At 45.9% G+C, this 18534-nt stretch overlaps 1 protein-coding gene across 2 annotated transcripts in view; it reads left to right on the forward strand.

Moving 5' to 3' along the window:
• PARP8 (poly(ADP-ribose) polymerase family member 8) overlaps window positions 1-18534 on the forward strand; it is a 420080-nt gene that overhangs the window by 352742 nt on the left and 48804 nt on the right. For both annotated transcript variants that reach the window (XM_063961880.1, XM_063961870.1), the window contains 4 exons: window positions 3391-3439; window positions 6868-6980; window positions 14180-14252; window positions 16917-16986. In XM_063961880.1, the coding sequence (XP_063817950.1) occupies window positions 3391-3439; window positions 6868-6980; window positions 14180-14252; window positions 16917-16986 (305 nt within the window). The remainder of the gene's footprint in view (window positions 1-3390; window positions 3440-6867; window positions 6981-14179; window positions 14253-16916; window positions 16987-18534) is intronic.

Raw genomic sequence — 18534 nt, forward strand, 5'->3', positions numbered from 1 at the left:
GCATCGTAGCAGTTTGTGTACAGATTCACACTCAGTCGCACACAAACACACAAGTGTGGCATACCAAATTAATCAGTCCTGTCTCATGGTTTTGTTCCATCGCATTGCCACCTACAGTAGATGCAGATTTGTGCAAAAATATGCTCGGTGCAAGTCAAATCGCACAGCACCTGGCATAATTGCGGCAATAGTGTATAAGGACACATCTGTGCGTTGCAGTAGAAAACCATGCCCCAAAAATTTCCTGCGCACCTCTATGATATGCGAGTGAAAATTGGCAACGTTTGTGGTCACAAAGAGCTGCTGTTCTGACCATGGCCCTCATTCCGAGTTGATCGCTCGCTAACTACTTTTAGCAGCCGTGAAAATGCATAGTCGCCGCCCACGGGGGAGTGTATTTTCACTTTGCAAGTGTGCGAACGCGTGTGCAGCCGAAAAAAGTTTTTTGCAGTTTCTGAGTAGCTCTGGACTTACTCAGCCCTTGCGATCACTTCAGTCTTTTTGGTCCCGGAATTGACGTCAGACACCCGCCCTGCAAACAGAAAAAAATTATATTATCCCTCAAGGTGCCAGCAGATGCTATAATCAAAGCAGAATCTCAAATAAAAGATAGCTGCAACAATCCTCCAGAACCCTTCTGTGAAGGTTCCATTACAAACAGGGATGAACAAACAAAATAGGAGAGGATAGTGCAATAATTATATAAAAAAAGATTGAAAAAATAAAAAATTGGCAGTGGTTATAATAAAAAATCTTTATACTTTATCATAAGGATCACATTCAAAAACATATAAAACCATGTATTTATAAAGTGCAATTGTTAGTATAGTATAATACACTCTCCAGAATATCACAAGCTTATAATAAATTGCAACTGTAGCAAGCCTGAACCACAAGGACTTTATTCAAGTGCTACCGGATACTTTTGTATCTAATATGAGAACTTTCTCCGCACAGTGACTTTGGCAGTGTGGACTGCACGTTTCTTTTGGACTCACAACCGCCAACAGTGTTTAATAGTGTGGTCACAGATGTGTCCAGTCGGGCGCCATACACGCATGTGAGTCGAGCGGGATTAGGACAGCACTATCCGTACAATAGTAACTGCACATCCAATCTTGACTCTTAGCCCGCAATCACTGACATTCAGTGCTTCAAAATCACTGTGCGGAGAAAGTTCTCAGATACAAAAGTATCCGGTAACACTTGAATAAACTCCTTGTGGTTCAGGCTTGCTACAGTTGCAACTTATTATAAGCTTGTGACATTCTGGAGAGTGTATTATACTATACTAATAATTGCACTTTATAAATACACGGTTTTATACACACGCCCTCTTCCTGTCAATCTCCTTGCGATCGGCCATGCAAATGGATTCTTCATTAAATCCATCGCCCAGCAATGATCCGCTTTGTACCCGTGTGACGTGCCCGCACATTGCGGTGCATACGCATGCGCAGTAGTAACCTGTTCTCTGCGCTGCGAAAAATGTCAGCGAGCGATCAACTCGGAATGACCCCCCATATCTTATAATAGAATTACCCCCCTATAAATGTTACTTTTTTTTTTGTTGCTCTTAACCTTCCTAGGATGTTCGGGTCTTCTTTGACCCATATCAGATTACATCTTAGGTGTATACTCCATTGCAACAACAGCCTAGGAAGGTTAGATTCTGGGGACGTGTGTTTCCTTGTAATAGCCTCTATCGCATTCTGGGCCTTTTTCAGCTTCAGTTGCAAAATCGCAAATCAGGCAATTATCGTCAGACTGCGCATGCGCTGTGAATACATTGCCCATGCGTGAAGGCTAAGTTGCAATTGCAATTCAGTGAAATGCGATTGCAGTTTGATTGACAGGAAGGGGCCATTTGTGGGAAGTCGTTTGTGGGAAGTGGTTGGAAAAACCCAGGCGGATCATGGCTGTTTTCGGGGCGTGTATCTGATGTCAGTTGCAATGGATTCCGACTAAAAACATGGCGCCGGTGCAACTCTATTCTCATTATTCTGAGTAGTCCTGGGTCAACCAATTGCCGATGGTACTTGATTTCTGTATATGCAACACAGTTGTTTTTTTTATCTTTTTTGGTGGCTCTTCACATGCAATTTATAGCAGAATCAGGATCGAGAAAATCGCAATTTCTGTCTCAACAGCGATTCAAGTGAATTAGGCCTTTATTACATATGGTAGTTTGAAACTCAAAGGAAATTCACCATAATTGCTCCAGTCTTACCAAATTCTGAGACTATTTCATTCCCCCCATAAGGCTCTGATCGTTGAACAAAGTCTTGTGTAAAAGATTAATAACAAACAAAATAAACAGTTAAGAACCTAATGGTCTTGTTTAGAATAGGCCACAATTATTGTGGCTGAAATGACCTGTAAACGTGTTGGCACAATCAGGGCCGGCTCAGGGTGTTTGAACGCCCCGGGCGGCCATAGGGGGCGTGGCTTCATACAGGGGGCGTGGTCAGTTACGCCCCCTGTACAGTAGTAGCGCCGCTGAAACGATGTGCGGTGCGCGATGACGTCATCGCGCACCGCACAGCAAAGGTCCTCTCCACGAAGGAAAACTAGACGCTATGCATCTAGTTCCCTTCACAGCGGGACAGCGGGCAGCGGCAGCAGGGGGCACAGCAGCAGCGGATCTTGCCGTGGTGCGGAAGGCGGCGCCCCGGGCAACAGTCCTGCTTGCCCGTGGCAAGATCCGCTACTGGGCACAATATTTGAGCGGCGGGATGTAATGAAGTCCAAGATCCCCAGAGGTGCAGGATACCGGTGATCTGGAACTATTTTAAAGGGGCAATCACAAGGCATGGTTTTGCCTTGTAAGTGATTGCCCCTTTAAAAAACGTCCGCGATCAGCATTCTCGGATTGCATTACATCCCGCTCAATAGGTGCGTTATAAGTTGCATGCATCCTAAGTTACACAGGGGGTACATGCATTCACATCTAGGCAATGCTCAGAGTGCATCTTTTTGCAGTCGGAATTAAGATACAGAAGTCATCTACATCAGCAAGTTGCTAATAACCGCCATCTATGGCATACAGTATAATAAGAAGAAAAAAATCGATAAAAACCTTTGAAAAGCAAATGCCTGACTTTCTATGGCGGTTCGTTTCTCTAGCCGCAGCCCTAATGTTTAGCGGTGAGTGAGCAGATAGCGCCGTGTCACATTACACCTGTGGATGAGAGACTAAAGCAATTACACAGAGTTATTTCCACATTGTTACCTCGCACATTAGGAGACGGCAATGAGGGAAGTGGTCGGGAAAATATCTGCAAAATGTGCCATTCCCTGCATAATTACCATGTAAATCTCTTACACATACTGAGAGTTAGTAAGTAAAAAAAGAACATCTGTTTACTCATTGCTTATTTTTTTTTTCAGGGTTATTTCAAGTAATAGATCTCATATAGTGAAATTGCCAGTTAACAGGGTAAGTGCGCCCCCCTCCCCCCTTCCCCCTCCCTTCCCAATAGATGCCATTGGAATGACGCTGACAATTTATATGATATATTATGCTGTGTCATTATTAGGTGATATGTCATTGGTTTTGTCTGCATTTTCTTTTGATTGCATTTGGGGAAGTCAATTATTTCACGATCCCTAAGGAATCATGTCTGCTTGCCCTACCTAGTGCTAAGCCATTTCTACTTCGCAAACTTCACACTGTAAAATCAATGATCTAAGGGCTCTTACTGTAGGACTCCATCGTGTTATGCTAAGTAGTAGAACCGTGGGGTTCTCCACTTACACTTACATGGTTCTCTGCAGCTTCAGCCATAGTTCATCCAAACAGCATGCAGCCGTCAGTTCTGCACAGACCGGTTTCCTATTAGAGGTCTCCAGGGACAAGGGACAATGGGGTCATTCCGAGTTGATCGTAGCTGTGCTAAATTTAGCACAGCTACGATCATCTTCCCTGACATGGGGGGGGGGGGGGGGGGCAGCACAGGGCTAGCCCTCCCTGCATGTCAGTCCGCCCCCCCCCCCCCCCCGCTGAAGTGCAAAGGCATCGCACAGCGGCCTAACGCCGTCATTCTACCCCCTCCCGCCCAGCGACCGCCTCTGCCTGTCTATCAGGCAGAGGCGATCGCAGCCCTGCTACGGCCTTCAGCCATCTGGCATGCGCCGGCGCACTACGGCGCATGCGCAGTAGGGACCCATTTGCTCGGCTGCGATAAAAAGCAGCGAGCAAATGGGTCAGAATGACCCCCAATATGAGGCATTTTTATATGAATTCTACTTTAATTTTAGTTTGCATGGAAATGATGCATACTGGGTCTGTTTCAGAGATGAACAGCAATGCATTCACAGCTGCGCATTTGTACGTACTGAATGTGCAAAAATATGCAAATACTGCTGCTGTCTAGATTTGTATTGAGTCGCCCACCCATGGCTAATCCCAGCTGCTGCGTGCAAAAATGCAGCATCCATTGCAGCCTTCTAGCCTTATGGCCGCACAGCATGGGCCGCAGGAAGTAAGACGCTGGAAGCATTGTAACTGCATACATACAGGATCGCATCCGCAGGCTTAGACATGCCTCCAGAATGGTCACAACACACCTGCATTTTGCTGCCACTCCTTGTTACCTCCCCCAAACAGTCCGTGACTGTCAATCACTTTGCAAATAAATTCTCTCTGCGAGCGCCATCACATGCACAATGCATGACCACTGATAATCACTCTTCTGCGTAATAATCCATCTCTGAATCACGCCCATTGACAGAAGTTTTTCACACATTTCGAACATCATACAGGGTAAGGCAAAAAAAAAACCTCCCTGATTTTAGAGGTTAACAAAAAAGACATGGTAAATGCTATTCAAAATGTTAGTACATAATCATACAGTTTATTTTCAATTGTTTTGAATATGATATCGGCATTTCTTGTGTATAGCAGCCATCCGTTCATCAATGGCTCTTGGCGGATGCTTGTAGACCTCAGTGTACAGATGGCCCCGTTGGCTGTGTAGAGGCCTTTCATGAAGCTGATGATTGTTTTCCGCCCAGTAAAGAAAATTCTGCTTGGTAACGTAGCCAGACAATGACAGTGAGCTTCATCAGGAAGATGCAGCTATAACGCCAGAAATGGCCCACTGAGTGATGGGGAACTTCAGAAATCGACTACAACTGTGTATCATGAATGAAGGCCGCCATCTGGGCCATATCATATTCAAAACCAATTGAAAATAAACTCTATTCCATGCACTTTTACGTTATATACTATAATTGTGAAAAGAATTCACCATGGCTTTCATGTTCAACTTTAATATCTGGGAGGCTTTTTTGACTCACCCTGTATAATCCACTTATGACAAAGTAATTATTTCTATAATATATGAGTCATTTGTATACAGGAATAATCTACTATAAGCTATGGTACTGTATCCTGCCACGGAGACCATGTACAGGCAGAGACACTGCACCTGCCATAGGTTGTGCTAGTGTCGATGGTAGTCGCAGTGGTGCCTTCGATGGTGGACCGCCTAGAACCATCGGCGGTGCTACTGCATACAGGGGCAAAGAGAATGAGCATCTACTAGAAAATGACACATGCTACTGCACGGGGGGAGGGGAGGAGGATAAAACTAGCATTCACATATTATTGCACCCAAGACTCCGGCAACCATTTCTAGACTCCGATGACCATTTCAACCACCTCTGAATCAGGCCCATTGTCTCCTGGCATCAACGGAATACTCTGCGCTATGGGGGTCATTCCGAGTTGTTCGCTCGCAAGCTGCTTTTAGCAGATTTACTCACGCTAAGCCGCCGCCTACTGGGAGTGAATCTTAGCATCTTAAAATTGCGATCGACGTATTCGCAATATTGCGATTACACCTCTCTTAGCAGTTTCTGAGTAGCTCCAGACTTACTCGGCATCTGCGATCAGTTCAGTGCTTGTCGGTCCTGGTTTGACGTCACAAACACACCCAGCGTTCGCCCAGACACTCCTCCGTTTCTCCAGCCACTCCCGCGTTTTCCCCAGAAACGGTAGCGTTTTTTCCCACACGCCCATAAAACGTCCAGTTTCCGCCCAGTAACACCCACTTCCTGTCAATCACACTACAATCACCAGAACGATGAAAAAGCCGTGAGTAAAATTCCTAACTGCATAGCAAATTTACTTGGCGCAGTCGCACTGCGGACATTGCGCATGCGCACTAAGCGGAAAATCGCTGCGATGCGAAAAAAATTACCGAGCGAACAACTCGGAATGACCACCTATATAAGAAACAATAAATAAATCATTGTGAAAGTGCTAAGCAGACTGACCACTAGGGGGAGTGCAGGGAATTTCTGTATTTTTGTAAATGTATCTGTTGTAAACTTTGTTATTAGATCAGTTGAGCATTACAAAATAATCACAGCTGTATGCCAAAATGTCCCATAGTAACTAATCAACATTTAGCTGTGATTGATGTACTGCAGTAATGAAAGCAAATATCTAAGTACTGTGGGTTGCTGCACAGTTAAGGGCCCCATACACTACAGCGATATGTCTGAGGCTGAAGTCGGAGGCGATTTCCCTTGAACTCTCCCGGGAGCTTCCCGAGAGTGGTTCCATACGATTCCATACGATTTGGTACATTTTGCATGCGATATATCGTATGCGATCCAAGCCATGCTTGCGGGAACCGACATATCACGAATGCAGCACTAACGATCTAGGGGAGCCAATCCGACCCTCACTGGAAAGCGCATCGGATCGGAAACACATCCAAAATGCCCGATTTCACCCGATATATTGGCCCGAATGCCCGAAATTGGATGAAATCGGGCATTATCGTTCTAGAGTATAGGGCCCTTTACACTTTAACACCCCAGCTAATATGTAATTGTATACTTTGTGTTTTGCAGCAACTGAAATTTATGCATACCCCTCACCAGTTCCTACTCCTCAGCAGTCCACCAGCCAAAGAAGCAAATTTCAGAGCTGCTAAAAAACTTTTCGGGAGCACATTTGCATTTCAGTAAGTTTATGCTCGTGGGGTCATAGTTTCCTCTATATAGCAGGTCACAAATAGTACTGATCGTTTATTATCATAGATTGTTTCTGTTGTTTGTATTGTAAGTCACTTGTTATGGTACCAGCGGTTATGCACTGTTTGGAGACTGGATTACAAACCCCACATTGTATATTTATGGGGGTCTCTTAGGACACCACCAGATACTTAACAGAAGGCCATTCATACCAGCATAGACTGACTCTACAAGTTACCAGACACTCTCTCCGTGCTTATGGACAGTACGATTATATCTTTAAACAGTACAAGAAAAAGTAACATGTGTGGCACTTAATAAGGGCTATACAGTATATAATAGTGGGTTGGGTATGTTTGACCAGCATTCAGGAGACCGCTAGTCACCATGCCAACGCCAGGATCCCGGTGTTAAGATGCCCGGCGGGGGGGCGAGTGGAACAAAGCCCCTTGTGGGCTCGCTGCGCTCGCCACGGGTTATATTTTCACACTCTGGACACCCACGAGTGTGAATAGTCCCTGTTAGTAGGCATGCCGACTGTCGGGACTGCAAGGGGGCGGGATTCCGGCATCGGTATGGTGACCAGCGGTCTCCTGACCACCGGTCACGTAACTACCTCCCATAATAGTTTGCGGATTATTGAAGCAGCATGCTTTATCAATCTCGGCTGTAGATTTAAAGCGGCAATAATTTTAAAGTCCTAGTATCGCATATATTTTGCGATACACTCCGCCCCTTATCACATGATTCTCAGAATTTTTTAAAGCCAGTATGCATGATAACTTACCTGCCGGGATAGATCTTCCGATGGTAGAGCTGTCCCAGCGATTTACTCACTTCCGGTCACTTTAATGACCCAGCAGTTCTACTGCTCATGTGCGGCCACAGCCAGCACATGTGCGGCCACCGGGTGGCAAAGAGGAATCCGTCGGATCCATCTCCAGGGACTTTTTTACAAAAAAAAGACCAATAGGCTTCTGTAGGCAATGCAATCTATGGATGGAGATGTCTATTAAGCACAAGCTCAGGAGCTTGTTGCATGAGGGCACATAGCATCCCTATAGAATTCTGTGGGGACTGCTGTGTCTGTAGTCTGCAGTGGATAGCCACAATATCTGCTGTGGACCATTGCAATAAACCTCCAGAAATGTCAGTTCAACCACATATTTCTCTAACGTCCTAGCGGATACTGGGGAACTGTACTGTTGTACCGTGGGGTACAGATCGGGTCCACTGGAGCCTGGCACTTTAAAAACCTTTAGTGTGTGTATGTGTGTGCTGGCTCCTCCCCTCTATGCCCCTTCTACCAGACTCAGTTTAGAAAAATGTGCCCAAGGAGCCGGGTGCATTCCTCTGGAGCTCCAGAGAGTTTCCTTTATTTTTTATTTTAGTTTGTTTTTTTCAGGTAGCCCTGGTTGGCAACCAGTCTGCCTGCTTCGTGGGACTTAGAGGGGAAACCGAACCAACCTCCTGAGGGTTAATGGTTCGTAATCCCAGCTGACAAGAAACTGAGCTCCTGAAGTGCTGTTTCACACCCCACACTGTGTGCCCGCACCAGCAGCAAGCCGCCACCCTCTAACAGATGGCAAAGAGTCGCAGGTGCGGTGAGTGTTAACACCGGGGTCCTGGTTAGCGGGTCCCCAGTGCGGTTGGTGGCATGTCACGCGGTGGTCATGGGCCACGAGCTGCGGTGCCCGCTGCGGACCACACTGGCTAAGAGGGGAGCTATGCTCTACAGGGTGCCCAGCATCTGTCAATATATATTCTGTTACTGGGTTTTACATGTTTCATCCAGTATAATCTAATAGGGACCACGCACCATTACAGGGGCAGGGCTTCCTGGAGAGCGGGACCAGAGGCGGGAAGGCGCCATTTTCTGCTGCTGCGTATCACAAGGCTGCATGCACGCTGCTCCTCCATGGACCCAGGCTGTTACAGACTCTGTACTGGTACCAGTGGATCATAGCTAGGGGGAGCATTTCAGCGGTAGCGCCACTGCACATAGGATAGTGTGATGCACATACTCAGATATACACTGCGCTAGCTGTGTTTGTGTGCTGGTCTCCTTTTACTCTATATCACTCCAGAGGCTCTCTGGGGTCTGTGTGGGGGTGTTTCAGTGCGTTTTCACTGCATTGTCATAGTGTCCATCATGTCTGCTGACAAACTGATGTGTACTGCTTGTAATTCTACCCCTTCTTCTGAGGGGTCCCTCATATGTGAACAGTGTTCATTATCCCCTAGGGGAAACAGCTCCCAAGCACCTGACTGGTTGGATACTTTTAAGAGCATGATTCAGAATGTAAATTCAGAACTGGCTGCAGCTAGAAGAGAGAGTCAGGTGTTGAGACAATCTGTGGATTGTATTGCTAAAGCTACTGATAACAGAAAGGCTTCTCAGCCTCCTCTGTTGGGCTCTCATAAACGCTCACTTCCACAGGTGCTCCAGTCTGATTCTGATTTGCATGATTTAGATGAAACAGATGATATGGATGAGGACAGCTCTCTGTCCCCCGGGGGTGGAGGCACTAATTTATGCTGTAAGGGAAGTTCTTAACATACCTGATCAGGAGGCAGAACCTGATGAAGAATTGTACTTTAATGTAAAGCCAAAATCCCCAGCCACATTTCCTGTGTCAAAGAAATTAAACTCCCTGGCCAGCGAGGCATGGGTGAACCCTGACAAGAAATTCAAAACTCCTCAGCGAATGTTATCTTCCTTTCCTCTCCCCGCTGAGGACAGTAAGGTATGGGAAAATCCCCCATCAGTAGATGCTTCTGTGTCCAGACTGTCACGAAAATTGGTGCTGCCGGTGCCGTGTGCAATAACCCTGAAAGACCCAGGTGACTGTAAAATTGAGACAACTCTCAAAGCAATATATATGGCAGTGGGTGTAGCACAACGTCCCACAATAGTTTGTGGTTGGATCTCTAGGGCAATGGTCAAATGGTCTGATAACATTATTAATGGTTTTGACTCGCTGCCTCAGGATGAGATCATTACGCTGCTGCAACATATACAGGATGCTGCAAACTTTATGAGCGAAGCTGTTAAAGAATTGTGTCAGATAAATGGCCGTACTACTGCTATGGCGGTTTCGGCCTGCAGGGCTCTGTGGTTGCGTCAATGGTCAGTGGATGCTGATTCCAAAAAATGGGTGGAAAATCTTCCCTTCACAAGTGATGCTTTGTTTGGAGACGAGCTGAATAAATGGATTTCTCAGGCAACGGCGGGTAAGTCCACCTATCTGCAGTCAGCTCCATCTCCTGCTAAACGCTCTTACTCAGGACCCTCCTTGCAGTCCTTTCATGTGTCAAGATTCAGAAGCAGGCGCCGAGGAGCCTCCAATGCTACTAGAGGATCTCGTGGTAAGTCCCAAAAACCTGCATCTACAGCTTCCTTGGAACAGACCCCCGGAACCTCTATCATAAAGCCATTCGCATGACGGTTGGCCCCAACAACTGGGCGACTTTCCGGTAGGTGCTTGCCTTCAACACTTCACCCACGTGTGGGCAAAATCCTGCCGGGATCCTTGGGTGAGGGACCTCATTTCTCATGGATACCGGCTGGAATTTCAAACACTTCCTCCTCACAGATTTTTCAGGTCAAGCTTGCCAGTTTTACCTGCAGCAGAAGTTACCTTGCAAGAAGTCATTCAGAAACTTTTACAGACGGGAGTCATGGTTCCAGTACCTCCTCTATTATGTAACAGGGGGTTTTACTTCAGTCTTTTTGTTGTGCCAAAACCAGACGGTTCGGTGCGGCCCATCCTGAATCTGAAGGTTTTGAACTCTTATCTGCAAGTGTTCAAATTCAAGATGGAATCCCTGCGGGCAGTGGTGTCCGGTCTAGAGGAGGGGGAATTCCTTGTGTCCCTAGACATCAAGGATACTTACCTACACATCCCTATGTGGCCTCATCATCAGTCTTACCTCAGGTTCGCAATCTTGGACAGCCACTTCCAGTTTCAGGCCTTACCCTTTGGTCTCTCCACAGCACCACAGTTCTTCACAAAGGTCATGGCGGAGATGTTGCTGCAGCTGCGCAAAATGGGTGTCAACATCGTCCCTTATTTGGACGATCTCCTGATAAAAGCAATGTCCAGGGAACGTCTGCTGCAAAGCATCGACCTGACAACCCGCCTGCTGACGAATCATGGATAGATTCTGAATTTTCGGAAATCTCACTTGGAACCGTCCCAACGTCTGCAGTTCCTGGGAATGATACTGGATACGGTGTCTCAGAAGGTGTTCCTTCCTTTGGACAAGGCGCTAGCTCTCCAAGCTATGGTGTGCTCAGTACTCCGACCCCACAGGGTCTCAATACATCTTTGCATACGTTTGCTGGGCAAGATGGTGGCCGCTTACGAAGCAGTCCAATATGGCAGGTTTCATGCCCGGCCTTTTCAACTGGGTTTGCTGGACAAATGGTCAGGGTCTCACCTGCACATGCATCGGATGGTGACCTTATCCTCGAAGGCGCGGATTTCTCTGTTATGGTGGCTACAGGTTCCTCACCTGGTGGAAGGCCTGAGTTTCAGTACCCACTCGTGGATGCTACTGAAGATGGATGTAAGCCTCTGGGGTTAGGGGGCCTGTGACGCAAGGGACCCAGTTCCAGGGGAGGTGGTCGAGTCAGGAATCGGCACTACCGATAAATGTCCTGGAACTCAGGGCGATTTACAATGCTCTTCTCCAAGCGTCCTATCTCCTCTGGGATCAAGCTATCCAGGTTCAGTCGGACAATGCCACGATGGTGGCATACATAAACTGACATGGGGGAACAAGAAGCAAGTCAGCAATGCGAGAGGTGTCAAAAATACTCCTCTGGGTGGAAGCCAATGCAAGGGCCATCTCAGCCATATTCATTCCCGGCATGGACAACTGGGTGGTGGACTTCCTCAGCAGGAACGACCTCCATCCTGGGAATGGGACTTTCATCCTCAAGTGTTTCATCAATTGATTCGCCAGTGGGGGTGTCCACAGGTAGATCTGATGGCTTCTAGCCTGAACAAAAAGCTATGCCATTACTGTTCCAGAATGAGGTATCTGCAGGTAGTAGCAGTGGACGCGCTGGCGTGTCCTTGGAATTACCAGTTGATTTACCTGTTTCCTCCAATCCCGCTCTTTCCAAGGGTTCTAAAAAGACTCAAAAGGGAAAGCATTCAGGCAAGTCTAATTGCCCCGGATTGACCTCGACGGGCCTGGTACACAGACCTCTAGACCATGTCTCTGAAGGAACCCTGGCCTCTGCCGCTTCAACAAGATCTTCTTCAGCAAGGGCCGTTCATCTATCTAGACTTACAGCGGCTATGTCTGATGGCTTGGAAGTTGAGAGGGAAATTTTAGCCAGAAAGGGCCTTCCCTCCAAGGTTATTTCCACTATGGTACAGGCTCGGAAGACGGTTACATCAAGACACTACCATCGTATCTGGAAGAAATGTTTCTTGGTGTGAGGGTAGAAAGGTTTCTCCCGTGGAATTTCGAATTGGTCGTTTTCTGCTTTTCCAGCAAGCAGGTGTGGATATGGGCCTATGATTGGGCTCCATCCAAGTACAGATTTCAGCGCTCTTGATTTTCTTTCAGAGACAACTCGCGTTGTTGCCGGAGGTGCACACATTCCGGAAAGGGGTTCTTTATATGCAACCGCCTTTCGTCCCTCACACAGCTCCGTGGGATCTCAGTGTGGTTTTATCTTTTCTTCAGTTGGATTGGTTTGAACCTTTACAAAAGATGGAATTGAAATTTCTTACTTGGAAGACTGTCATGTTGCTGGCATTGGCGTCTGCAAGGCGTGTCTCTGAATTGGGAGCCTTATCCTGTTACAGCCTGTACTTGATTTTTCATGAGGACAGGGATGAACTTAGAAACCATCCTCAATTTTTGCCTATGGTGGTGTCAGCTTTTCAACGTGAATCAGCCTATTGTGGTTCCATTATTGGCTGACGCTTCTGTGGGCCCAGAGTCCTTGGTTGTGGTGAGGGCTCTGAGGATTTATGTCAAGAGGGCGGCTCGTCATCGGAAATCTGACTCGGCTTCTAAGCAATCTATTGCTCACTGGCTCAGGTTGACTATTCAACAGGCCTATACTTCGGCGGCTCTGCCTTTGCCGAAATCTATTCAGGACCACTCGACGAGGTCGGCGGGTTCTTCCTGGGCGGCTGCCTGGTGGATCTCGGCCTTGCAGTTGTGCCGAGCTGCTACTTGGTCTAGTTCGAACACTTTTGTAAAGTTCTATCTTTTCGACACCTTGGCCAAGGATGACCTTCAGTTTGGTCAGGCAGTTTTACAGGGGTCTCAGCACTCTCCCACCCGTTTTGGGAGCTTTGGGACTTTTCCACGGTACTAAAGTACAGTTCCCCAGTATCCACTAGGACGTTAGAGAAAATAGGAAATTAATACCTACCGGTAATTCCTTTTCTCATAGTCCGTAGTGGATACTGGGCGCCCGCCTCAGTGCTTCGAATCCTGCTTACTACCTGTAAGTGTTTTGGTTGGGCCGCCGTTGCGGTCCCTTGCTTTTGTTGGGTTAGCTTTGCTATCCTTGTTGTTCTGGGTGTTGCTACCCTCTGTTCCGGTTAGTGCTCCTGTGTTGATTATAGTTGTGTGTTGGCTTGTTGCCTCACCGCGGTTGTATATGTTTCTTCTCTCATGGTATGTCCGTTTCTTCGGGCACAGTTTTCCTAGACTGAGTCTGGTAGGAGGGGCATAGAGGGGAGGAGCCAGCACACACATACACACACTAAAGGTTTTTAAAGTGCCAGGCTCCTATGGACATGATCTATACCCCACAGTACTAAAGTACAGTTCCCCAGTATCCACTACGGACTATGAGAAAAGGAATTACCGGTAGGTATTAAATTCCTATTTTTGCATAGATACATCCCACCCAGAGCAACTCAATGAAACCAATCTCTACCCTGGAACTCCCATTGTTACCTGAAGCAAGAATCCGTATTGAAATTTTTATTTATTTTTTACAAGGCAGTCAACGCAGTTTATAGAGCTACGGTACGCCAGTCTGTCCATATTAATCCAATCAGACAGGTCACTGGACAGAATGAAGAAGTGTATACAATGACAGACATTTATGCCAAGACAGAACATGTTTAAATTTTTAAAATATTTTCTTTCATATATTTTAAAATGTCATTTTTTTTTTAAACTTGTTTTATGTCTGCTGTCGCAGTGGCTCGCACATTGAAAACTGGCACTCTATTTTGAGGAATGGATTGGTTGTTGCCTCCAATACAAGATTGCAGGTAATGGGGATTATACTGAAACATCTCGTTTACAAAAGACTCTGCCAATCTCATCTCGCAGCATACATCACCGTTCCAGTCTCTTTCCATTTAGGAATGCATGTATTCAATGCAAATGGTAATGCAAATAGATTCCAGAGAAAAAGAGCAGTGGGAAAATAAAGAGCTGAAGTGAGCTGTCTCCTTTGGGGTGATTTGTATCAAAGCTTGGATTGGAGAGAGATAAAGTGCTAACCAATCAGCTCCTAGCTGCCATTTTTACAGACTGTCTTTGAAAAATGACAGGACATCGGGGGTAATTCCGAGTTGATCGCAGCAGGAAATTTTTTAGCAGTTGGGCAAAACCATGTGCACTGCAGGGGAGGCTGATATAACATGTGCAGAAAGAGTTAGATTTGGGTGGGTTATTTTATTTCTATGCAGGGTAAATACTGGCTGCTTTATTTTTACACTGCAAATTAGATTGCAGATTGAACACACCACACCCAAATTTAACTCTCTCTGCACATGTTAAATCTGCCTCCCCTGCAGTGCACATGGTTTTGCCCAACTGCTAAAAAAATTCCTGCTGCAATCAACTTGGAATTACCCCCACCATCCTTGACATACATAGCAACACAATACAATTACGTTTAGTTCTATTTTAATTAGAATTACAGTGCAGTGAATATTTAAAAAAAAAAAATGTGAGATAGAAAACCACCCCGAGACAGGATGTGTCACATGATGCTCATCTCTGCTCCTGATTGGCCCTCTTCAGTTAGCTATGCCCCGTTCCGCTGAGGCTCCCGACCAATCACAATAAATATTTTATTGTGAATATCCACCGTCAGTAGGACACAGGAAAACTGAAATGGCTTCCAATAATAACAAGTTATAAAAGTATCATTTAAATCAATAAACAGTATCTGATTGGGCTTCTATAATGGGGAGTGCTTTAAATTCTGTGCTGCTAAATTTAGCTTTATTGTTAATTAAAGCATTTGCTTAATACTATTAAGTAAGTATATTAGCTACAAGCATATATATATATATATATATATATATATATAATATGCGTTTAAACTCTCTGCATATGACGTACTGATTTCGGTCAACATTAGTATTTAACAAGGTTGTAGCCTGGCCGCGGACATCCTTCTCCCCTATTCACTGCAGTAGAGCTTCTCAAACAGCCACAACCACTGTTAAGCTGGGTACACACCTTCTGACAGTGCAACCCAGTGACGAGGCGATGCGATGTAACGATATATCACATCCGCTGTATACCCTGTGCAATCTGCAGTATGACGGCGCGGTATATCGTTACATGCTTCATGTAACTACACCAGTGTCGGGTGTGGAAATATGCCATTAGCCGTGGAATCATCCCATTGGACGTGCAGCACATCCTATGGGATGATTCAATGAAAGACAACTGGACTTATCGAACCAGTGCCGGATTAAGGGGGACATTTACTAAGCAGTGATAAGAGCGTAGAAGTGAGCCAGTGGAGAAGTTGCCCCATCAACCAATCAGCAGCTCTGTATAATTTTATAGTATGCAAATTATAGATGTTACTTCAGTGCTGATTGGTTGCCATGGGCAACTTCTCCACTGGCTCACTTCTCCGCTCTTATCACTACTTAGTAAATGTCCCCCTAAGACTGGTGGGGGCCCTGAGCAATGGAGGATGTGTGGTCCCCACTACTAAAATTGCTTGCAAAGTCCCCTCCCTTCCCTGACAGCACACACAGCGTCCCCCCTCTAGACACACACACACACACACACACACACACACACACACACACACACACACACACACACACACACACACACACTCTCTCTCTCTCTCACTGAATGTCACTTACGGAGAGCAGCACCAGGGACAGTGTGCCTCTACAGAACTTGCCGGCGAATCACAGTCACTGTCTTAAAGGATTTCCCTGTCTCGGGAGACTGACTGTGTACGGAGGAACTCCTTGGCAGCTGTGGTATTTGAAAAGCTGAGCCGCCGGAGGGAGCCTCTGCTGAGAGAGTGTGTAGGGGCCACTAGTGTGTGGGGCCCCCAGGACGGCTGTCCCCATTGCTCCTCCCTTAATCCAGCTCTGTATCGAACCATATATCTCATGACATATCTTATAGTGTGTACCCAGCTTTATGACGCCCCCCGATTTGTGCTTCCACTCCCCTACCCCCAACACCCCCTCCAGAAGAAATGTTAAAGTCATAAACTTCAGTGCTTTGCCGCGATAAGGGTGCAGCTTTAAAGTAGAAACTCCTCAATAGGTCATCTCCAGCACTGGGGGAAATTCTATTATTATTGATTTTCACAAAATTGCTTTTAAAAAAGATTTGAGACTCCATCAGATATAGCCAAGCAAGCCAAGTTTTAGCATTTAATAAGATTCTATTTGAGTTTCGGCGTTGGATGCAAACTTGTGTCACACACAATAAGATTCAACAGATCCCATTATATTAGTGAAATATCTTACTGCATTGTTCTTATTAAATCAGTGACCCTATGTATGTGACCTAGGAATACCTGTTGTTATTTTTATTTTTAAATGTCACACCTTCCATTGATTTATGTTGCACCAAAGTTTTTTTTTTTTTTAAATGATAATGAAATCTAAAAGTTTGCTAACTGTAAAGTGATCCAAATTCTTGTCCTGTTCCCTCAGCTTCATGGTGCCATGTACGGTAGTGGAATATATCTTAGTCCGTTATCGAGCATATCGTTTGGCTACTCAGGTAACATGCTGCTTTTTCTTTTAGTGTCTGTGAACTTGTTTTAATGTTTTTAGAATCCTTATTGTCAGCATTTGAAATCTTAAAACGAGATGTTTACAAAAATGTTGGTCCTGAGCTTCTGATCCTCAGTCCTAGGCTAGGTCTAACAATGACACTCTCCGGGGCTTAAAGTGGTCCTGGAGAGGTGGTGGAACTCATTTCCCCCACCACATACCACGCCCTCCCATTGGGCGGAGCCAAGGCTATGGTTTTCAGCACCCTGCTAGTTTCAAAACAATGGGTGTGGTCTCACAAGGAAGGATGTGGTCATACAATTGCACCCCAATTCAAATTAGGACCTGAGGAAGGGGAATGTTGCTGCAGTTTGTCAATGACACTAGCGCCGCCCACATCATCTATTGACAAGGGTGGTGGGGTAGGCTTTTCTGTTGGAGTAACTTTGCAGGGCCGTGGAGGAGGTGGAACTAGTTCCACCTGCCATTACAGGTGGTGGAGCTCAGTTCCACCCCGTTCCCCCTCACTTTAACCCCTGACACTCTCTAAAGCTGGTTGTAAGTTATCTCTTCTTATCCCTTTTTGATGTACAGGGCCTGTACATCAAAAAAATACTCAGCTAAAGCAAGGTTCCCAAACTTTTTTTAAATCACAGCGCCCCAAAGTTTCAGAATTTTCTTCATGGCACCCCTAGGCCAAACGTTTCTTATTGAGAATTTCAGAACAAATATTAATTTAAGCACATTGTGTTTATGTCAAGTGAGGGACAGGATTTGCTTCTGTTTGTCCACCTACTTAATGACTGGAAGCCACAAGGACTGGTTTTGCCTATTACATTGACCATAAATAATTTGTATTGGTCCTGAACCACCAATACAGGGTACCCCTACAACTGCCCCGAGTCACCCCAGGTGCCAGGGCACCCAGTTTGGGAACCAATGTGCTGAAGTCTGTCCTGACTCCGACACGCACATCAGGAGCCAATTGCTCCCACTGGAGCGATGAGACAAACCTTAGAGGACAGAGGAGGACCACTTTGCAGGCTTTGGGAATAGGATAAGTATTAAGAGGGGAGAGGAGGTAGTGGGATGGATGGTGTCTGTGTGGGGAGGGCCGGGGTGAAGTGGTGAAGTGGGAGGCGTACCAAGTCTCTTTACTAGTTTTAATTTAAATAGTGTAGTAGTGTTGTAAAATGTATCACTATGCATTTACCATCATGATAGAAACCTTTAAAGCTGATTATTGCTAGGGCCACATGAGAGATCCAGAGTCCTTTTTGATTACACTTAGGAGACAAGTTTAGAGGGATCCAGCTATTCAGCCCTGGACAGAAAGTAAGCTTGTTAGCTGTGGTCAATAGATGACCACATATGGAACCATCAGCAGTGTCCTTCAGTCATCTTGTTGTGCTGCACTCTGAATAACTACCAGACTGTTACATACTGTAGGTCCTAGAGGGAGACAGTGCGTGTGGACTTTCATGTGGGGTTAGATATGATCTGCGGAAGAATCAATTGGAGGGATTTATAATGAACGTGTGAAGAATTAAATGGT

The sequence above is a fragment of the Pseudophryne corroboree genome, chromosome 1, assembly GCF_028390025.1.
Source record: "Pseudophryne corroboree isolate aPseCor3 chromosome 1, aPseCor3.hap2, whole genome shotgun sequence".
Lineage (NCBI taxonomy): Eukaryota > Metazoa > Chordata > Amphibia > Anura > Myobatrachidae > Pseudophryne > Pseudophryne corroboree.